Here is an 8,598-nt window from a genome sequence, read left to right as displayed (position 1 = left end):
CACTTTTTTGAGTCCAAAACTCTCCACCTGAAATTGAACACTCATTCCAACACAGTACATTGGTAAAAGGGAGAATAGGATGATGATGATGATTTTATTAGAAAGGAACTGGTTCAAAAGAGCTAAATGAAATTCCCATTTCATCGACTACCACATCAACTTTTGTATTAGAGAATTATTCTAACAATATCCCTGGAGTCTGTCTCTCTAGAGCCCCACTAATGACTTCAGACTCTCAATGCATTACTAAATGAGATTCCTCAAATCTGTCCTCTCTCATTTGCACACATTGGAAACAATTCAATTCTAACTACAAATGGGCGGGTTACTGGCTACAGAGCATGGAGGGAGGAAGATTTTTCAGTAGAATTCATCTTTTAAGAAAACATGGGCAGTTGAGATCAAAGAGGGTTGAAGAATGGAGTATTTTACAAATCCAGTTTGATAGACAGACAGCAGGTTTCTTGACAGAACACAAAATAACATTGAGTACCTAGAAGCATCTTCCTTGCAACCATGCCTACAAATCCAGTATTGGACATGACTGGATTTTTGCTTGCTACAGTAAGTAAATGTTCATGTTTGTCATAATTGTGTATTTGATTAAAGTCATTTAGTAGATTTATATCCCATCCCAAATAAATGCCTAAAAAGTTTGGTGGGAAAGATGAATAAGGATTGTAAAGCACCACCTGTGTTTGGGGTTCAAAGTTTTGACTCTCACCATTCTACTGTTCCTTCAAGAAAATGTGCTGAGAGTGACGAGGGGAAAGTCTGATGGAGAACCAGAGCGTGTCTGAATTCATCCTGCTGGGCTTCTCCATTGACCGCCACGAAGAGATTCTTCTCGCCCTCTTCTTTTTGGCCCTCTACGTTGTGACCGTGCTGGGCAACATGGTCATCCTCTTTGTGGTGTTGGTGGACAGCCGGCTCCACACCCCAATGTACTTCTTCCTTGGCAACTTTGCTGCCCTAGATATCTTCTTCACCTCGGCCATCAGCCCACAGCTGCTGTGGAACCTCTTTTCCAGCGACAAGTCCATCTCTTTTGCTGGCTGCATGACCCAGTCCTATTTCTACTTCTTTCTGGGCACGGTGGAGTTCATCCTCTTGACCTCCATGTCCTATGACCGATATGCTGCCATTTGCAGACCCCTGCAGTATCATGCCATTATGAACAGCCAGGTGTGCATTCAAATGCTGGTGGGTTCCTGGCTGGGTGGATTCCTCTCAGTCCTCTTTCCCACCATCCTGATCACCAGATTGTCATTCTGTAGGTCCAACGTCATCAATCATTTCTTTTGTGACAGCGGCCCACTGCTGGAACTGTCATGCAGTGATACCAGTTTCATTGAGCTGATGGACTTTTTTCTGTCTGCTGTTGTGATCATATGCTCATTGACTGTGACTCTGTTTTCCTACATGCTCATCATCTCAGCGGTAATGCGCATCTCCACCTCCACTGGCCGGGCCAAGGCTTTCAACACCTGTGCTTCACACCTGACCATAATCTCCATCTCCTGCAGCATCAGCATCTTCATCTATGTTACACCTTCCCAGAAAGAGACCTTGGAAGTTCACAAAGTGCCTGCCGTTCTCACCACCATCGTCTGCCCCTTTCTGAACCCATTTATCTTCACATTGAAAAATGACACTGTGAAGCAGGCACTGAAAGATGTGTTGAGACAATACAAGGTGTTGTTCACTCAAAAAGCTTGGGGCTCCTTGCAAAAGAAAAGGCCCATTTAAGTAAGTTTGGAGGTGATTCATGGGCACAAGGGGAAAATGGAAGAAGCTAAAACAACATCCAATTGTTTTGTTTGAGACTGTGTAGATACTGTGATTAAAGGGAGGAGAGGCAATGACAGATGTAGATAAATTCTCTGTTATTATTTTTCATTCAAAGGTTTCAGCAAGAAAGTAAAGTGAATGAAAGGGGAGACTTTTGTTTTGTGTACATTCAATTGTAAGATAAAACATATGCGAAGGGACTTGAAAGGAAGTCAAAATCGAAGAAAAGATTTTGTAAGATAAAAGGGGGAAAATATTTATTTTCATTATTTTCATTATTATTATTTTTCCTGTGTGTGCACAGATGTGTGTTTTGTATGGAACGTTTGGGAGGAATAACAAACAAAATATTGATGTACGTAATTTTTATTTCTCAATTATATTTTGTGGTAGTATGGTTGTAATGTTTTTTGTAACATAAAACCATTCAATAAAAATTATTTTAAAAGAAAAGAAAAGGGGGTAAAACCTTGCAATTGTGATATGATACAAAAATATCGCACTGATTCTATATGTATGTTTTGAATAACAATAAATTGTCTGAAAAAGCCACATGTGTGCAGACCAGGATAAAATGAAAGAAATAATACACACCATTCAAAAATGCATAAAAATATTATGTATCTGCTAACACATTAACTGGTTCCCTGACAAAAAAGCCACATTTACTTGGCTTCCTCCTCCCTTGGCAGTAGATAAGCAAAACAAAGAGAGCAGAGTCTTCTTACCAGTTTTAATTCCTAAAATAATCACAGCGAGGGATAACAAACGTCTCCCTCTAAGAATGGCAGTGCTTCCAATTAAGGCTACCCCTCCATTCCTCCCAATCCATATCACCCCTACTTCTGGTAACCTGAGCTTGTAGTCGCTGTACTTTCTGTTCAGCAACTTTCTCAGCTCTCCTAGAATGTGTGTGTGTGGGGGGGGAAGGGGATGCTATCCAACAACTGTGAATCTGTTAACCCTCTCTCTTCCAGTGTTTCTTCTCCAAGCTGCTCTTCATCCATTTTCCCAGCTTTTCCCTTCTGAACTATGCCCCTCTACAAACCACTGTTCTACATCTATACTATCCTCCTGCTCCTGGGGAGTTTCAGGGTCAGGGGGAGGCGGTGGCTCCCACCATGCCTCCTCATTGTAGCCCTCCTCAGCACGGTCCCTGACACCTAACAACTCTAAGAACCCTTAATAAACTACAGTTCCTGGGATACTTTGAGGGGAAGCCATGGGAGTTTAAAGAGGCACAACACTGCTTTAAATGCATGGTGTGAATGTGACCCATTCCACAAAACAGAATTTAATGGAAATGGTTGCCTATTGCAACCCAAAGGTTCCTGATTTTGATGCCAAATCCTACCCAAAATCAACTTGAAGTCTTACAAAATCTACCAACAAATTGCCTAGTTGTTCCTCTCAAGGCATCCTGGACCTGTCTATTCCTAAGGCAATATATGAAAGGGACGAGAAGAGGGGCCACCACAGTGTTCAGAAGAGCCACCCCTTTGTTGAAAATTAATTCATTGGCGCCTTTTGGTTTTATGTACATGAAAATGCAACTTCCGTAGCCGATAGAGACCACGATGCTGTGAGAAGTGCAAGTGGAGAAAGCCTTTTGCCTCCCTGCTGTTGATGGGATGCGCATGATGGTGGAAATAATATTGATGTAGGATACAATGTTTATAGCCAAGGTCCCGAGGAGAGAAAGAACAGCAATGAGGAGAACCATGAGTTCCAGAAGACTTGTATCTGTGCATGCCAGTTTAATCAGAGGCCCAATGTCACAGAAAAAATGGTCCATGGCATTTGGACCACAAAAGGGCATTTGAAATAATGTAATTGCTGGAGCCATGATAAGCAAAAATCCCCCAGCCCAAGAGCAGAACACCATCAATGAGCAGGTTCGGCCATTCATTATGGTTGAGTAGTGAAGAGGGTTGCGGATAGCCACATATCTGTCAATGGACATGACCGCCAGCAGAGCAAACTCTGTGGTTCCCACAACCAGGAATAGATACACCTGCGTGAAACAACCAGGTAGGGAGATAGTCCGTTGGCCATTGGCCATGTTGGTCAAAGCTTTTGGAAGGACGGTGCTGGTGAAACCAATGTCCACAATTGCAAGATGTCGGAGGAAGAAATACATTGGGGTGTAGAGCTGGTTATTCACCAGCGTGATCAGAATAATCACTGTGTTTCCCAATATGGTCAGAAAATACGTGGTGGAGAGCAGGAGAAAGATCAAGATTTCAAGCCAGCATTTGTCACTGAAGCCCAGGAGTATGAATTCACTCACAACAGTGTTGTTCCTCATTTCTGGGCACTTCTCTGAAAACAAAGTGAAGGAAAATGAGTCAATAAGGCTGGCCTCTCCAAAAGCAGAAGTCATTTAGTGTTGATTCACTCCCATTAAATCAATACAGTAATTCATCATATATTTAAGAATGGACTTGCTGAAACCAATCAAGGTCTCTATGTGTCAGGGACTGGCTGGATGAGGAAGAGTTTGGATTTGATATCCCGCCTTTCACTCCCCCTTCAGGAGTCTCAAAGCGGCTAACAATCTCCTTTCCCTTCCTTCACCACAACAAACACTCTGTGAGGTGAGTGGGGATGAGTGACTTCAAAGAAGTGTGACTGGCCCAAGGTCACCCAGCAGCTGCATGTGGAGGAGCAGAGACGCGAACCCGGTTCCCCAGATTACGTGACTACCACTCTTAACCACTACACCACACTGGAGGAGTGGTGGAGACCGCCTGACCAAGAGGCTTCCAGGGAGAGCACAGAAGTAGGTAATATAGACCCAGGTTCATGGTGGTAGGAAACAGGACACACCCCAGAAGAAAGGAACTGGGACATATTGGAGGGTGAGTGTGGCGATCACACAGGGCCCCCGGACGTTTGAAGGTCTATTTACCCTGTGCCACCCCTGTGATTGCCAGTGAGAGCCAGTGTGGTGTAGTGGTTAAGAGAGGTAGTCGCGTAATCTGGGGAACCGGGTTCGCGTCTCCACTCCTCCACATGCAGCTGCTGGGTGACCTTGGGCCAGTCCTACTTCTATGAAGTCTCTCAGCCCCACTCACCTCACAGAGTGTTTGTTGTTGTGGGGGACACACGAAGTACAGACAGTTGTTAACATTAACAAATAATCAAGTTTATTTATTTTTAAATGCAGAAACAAGCGTATGGATTCTGTTTATTTTTCTCTTGTCAGTTTCTTAATCTTAGTTCCTAACAACTCCAAACTGATTATTCCAACTATCTGTCTGACTCAACCTAACAATTCCTCTCACTCTCTCACAATACAACTCGACCAACCCACTACCTATTCCTCCCTCTTCCTTCTCCAACTCCCAAACCTCAACTGATTTTCAAAACCTCCCACTCTGACTTTTACTCCCCCCCTTGCATCCTCACTGGCCAATCACATCACACCCATTTTAACCCTTTCCTTATGACCCATCCTAGGAGGCAAACGCCACAGTGAGGAACAGGGGGAAGCCAGCAGGTGCAGCAGCTCTGAACAGAGGCAGGAACCAGATGTGACAGAGACAGTACCGGAGTCAGTTGACAGTATGTCCCTTGAGAGCCTGCCACATCCCTCTCCTTTCCTAAGACCAGGTGTTTCATCCATGTCACAGAGCAGAAAACCAGGCAGAGACAGAAACAGTCCTTTGGCAACAGCCATAGGCAGCATGAGGGGGCTGACACATAGAAAGTGATCTGGTGAGGAGAGGAAACTCTGGGCAACAGCTCAAGCTTTGAGGGAGTAGACTCCATGTGTTTCTGCTTGCTACTAATAAATGAACTGAAGAAGAAGCTTGCTGCATGCCTGGTTTCTCTTGGCTGTTCGCTAAGTGTGTTGCCTGTCAGCTCCCTCGTGACACTAAGCAATCCATCATATTTTTTCTCCCACAGTGGCAAACCAGATGTCTGAGGACTGTGACCCTCAGTTGTTTGTCTCTAAATTTTTGGTTGTCTCCATGTATCAGTGAATTTTGGTGCCAGTGTAAAGTTATGAAGTCCCCATTTTTCAGCAGTTCAATATGAATTATTTTGGCATGGATTCTTCAAACACAGCTGAATTGTTTGAGGAAGGAGGAAGAAATGTGGGCACTGTAAATCTGGAATTTATGTAAATAATATTGTGCGGATATGTAATAATATTACAGAAACTATGGTAAACTAATAAGTAGTAAATGTGTAGGTAACAATAATATATGAATTGGGGTATGAGTTTGGTTGGGAGAGGAAGAGAGCCTGCTTGGAATGTGGGAAGTGAGTAGTGATTGGATAAGAATTTGAAAGGGAGTGTGAATAATGGGAGACAGTTCAGAGAAACAATTGTGTGGTAATTGCGGTGAGATATGGGAAGAGTGTTTGGGTGGTGGCAGAGTTAGTTTAATAAAGGAGGCCCAGCATTGTTATTAGTCACTGTGCTGTATGTAACCAATAAGACTCTGTAAAACTTCTGTAACACTAATCAATCATCAGACCTTTTAATATTTGTATCTCAATAAATTATTTTATCATACACACTTGCCTTTTGATTGGTAATGATAGTGGTAGGAAATATATACAGGTACAGTGGTACCTCAGGTTACATACGCTTCAGGTTACATACACTTCAGGTTACACACTCCGCTAACCCAGAAATAGTGTTTCAGGTTAAGAACTTTGCTTCGGGATAACAACAGAAATCGGGCTCCGGCGGCGTGGCGGCAGCAGGAGGCCCATTAGCTAAAGTGGTGCTTCAGGTTAAGAACAGTTTCAGGTTAAGAATGGACCTCCGGAATGAATTAAGTACTTAACCCGAGGTACCACTGTACTTACTATCTGTTGTAGCAGATGCGGTTGGCGGATGGATGGCAGCTAATAGGTTGAGGTTGAATTCTGACAAGACAGAAGTACTGTTCTTTGGGTACAGGGGGTGGGTGAGTGTGGAGGACTCCCTGGTCCTGAGTGGAATAACCGTGCCCTTGAAAGACCAGGTGTGTAGCCTGGGAGTAATTTTGGACTCAAAGCTGTCCATGGAGACACAGGTCAATTCTGTGTCCAGGGCAGCTGTTTACCAGTTCCATCTGGTTCGCAGGCTGAGACCCTTCGTGCCCGCAGACTATCTTGCTAGAGTGGTACATGCTCTGGTTATCTCCCACTTGGACTACTGCAATGTGCTGTATGTAGGGCTACCTTTGAAGGTGACTGGGAGTGGCTGCCAGGACCATATAACACCTGTTCTAAAGGATCTTCACTGACTCCCAGTACATTTCCAAGCACAATTCAAAGTGTTCGTGCTGACCTTTAAAGCCCTAAACAGCCTTGGCCCAGTATACCTGAAGGATTGTCTCCACCCCCATCGTTCAGCCTAGACACTGAGGTCCAGTGCTGAGGGCCTTCTGGCAGTTCCCTTACTGCGAGGTTATAGGGAACCAGACAGAGGGCCTTCTCGATAGGGGCGCCCTCCTTGTGGAACGCCCTCCCATCAGATGTCGAGGAAATAAACAACTATCTGTTCTTCTAAAAGGCAGCCCTGTTTAGGGAACTTTTTAAGGATTGTTGTTTTTATTATGTTGTAAGCTGAGGATAATAATAATAATAATAATAATAATAATAATAATAATAATAATAATAATAAATTCAGATGTAACTCTCAGAAACCTAGCCCCAAGCTGCACATCTTACAGAGAGAAGGAGAAGTTGTTAGAAGAGAGTCGCAGTGTTATATTGTTTATAACACAGCCTTTCACCATCCGGATACGAGTTCTCTGCAAAGTACTCACCACTTACAATCCAGACTCACCAGAGGGCTTCAGCATATTCTCCTTGGTCCTCTGCAGAATGGTGCCTAGTCTCTGATTTCTGCAGATGATAGATGAGTGCCTAGAACTTGCAAGCTGCAGCTGTTAAAGGATCTTAAATGCAAGACTCAGTTGTGCTGAAGCTGATTTCCTGCTTGCTTCCCAAGCAAAGATAAAGGCTAAAAACTGCACACTCTAACAGAGCAAGGCTCAGTATTATAGGGGATTTACTCCTGTTTTAGAACACATAGGTTTCCCATTTTCCATTTTTCTCAGTTGACTATGCCTTCCTGAATATTCTTTGCTTCATTGCTTCATATAAGCTTATCAGCATGACTGTATGTATTTCTACATCTCTTTGCATCAGGACTGAACATGGAATCAGCCTCTCAGACATAGTGGTGCATGTTGACATCCCTAAGCACAAAGCATAAGAGATATTGGGTCTTTACTAGGTAGGCTACACAAGAGACGTTTGTTCTAATTCTCTGAGGAGCAGGAAACCTACTGTACAACTGATGAATAAAGCTAATTTTGTAACATATTAGTCTGTAAGGGTCATAGGTTGTAGATGTGCATTCCATGTGCATTGGCAAGTTCTTTTTAGTTATTTCATAGTATTATTTTTGTAGATGCAAACCAATATGTAATCTAGTGTTCAACCTTTACTTACCTCCTTGATAGTTTATTATCTGTTCCTTTTAGGAGTCTTTTGGTGTGTGCTTATTTTGTTGCTTTTTCATTTTGTAATTTTAATATTTGTATTAGCTTGCTGGAAAACAATGTGTGCAAAGCCTAGAGTGAATTGTATTATGTGAGATGTTACTCATACAACTTAAAATCTTCATTGGTTTACATGAAAATTACATATACAATGGTACCTTGGTTTACAGCCATAATCCGTTCCGGAGGTCCGTTTGTAAACCAAAACAGGTTGTAACCCAAGGTGCGCGTTCGCCAATGAGGCCTCCCTCCAAAATTGTTCGCAGTCCAAAAAAAGAAAAAGAAAAAAAGG

General features: G+C 43.1%; 2 protein-coding genes across 2 annotated transcripts; one reads left to right on the top strand and one right to left on the bottom strand.

The window, feature by feature from the left end:
- Positions 1-777: 777 nt before the first annotated feature.
- Positions 778-1,749, top strand: LOC309517577 (olfactory receptor 6J1-like; the record flags this gene model as incomplete). The annotated part of the gene is made up of 1 exon (XM_082196794.1): positions 778-1,749. The coding sequence occupies one exon, from the start codon at positions 778-780 to the stop codon at positions 1,747-1,749; it is 972 nt and encodes a 323-aa protein (XP_082052920.1).
- Positions 1,750-3,151: 1,402 nt separating this feature from the next.
- On the bottom strand, positions 3,152-4,174 carry LOC309517576 (olfactory receptor 6C74-like; the record flags this gene model as incomplete). The annotated part of the gene is made up of 1 exon (XM_082196793.1): positions 3,152-4,174. One exon carries the CDS (start codon positions 4,172-4,174, stop codon positions 3,152-3,154), a length of 1,023 nt encoding a protein of 340 aa, XP_082052919.1.
- Positions 4,175-8,598: the final 4,424 nt, after the last annotated feature.

The sequence above is a fragment of the Podarcis vaucheri genome (genome assembly GCF_965113315.1).
Source record: "Podarcis vaucheri genome assembly, chromosome: 13".
NCBI classification, from domain to species: domain Eukaryota; kingdom Metazoa; phylum Chordata; class Lepidosauria; order Squamata; family Lacertidae; genus Podarcis; species Podarcis vaucheri.
Note: the sequence above shows the minus strand (reverse complement) of the source record. Positions and strands in the feature narration are given on the sequence as shown.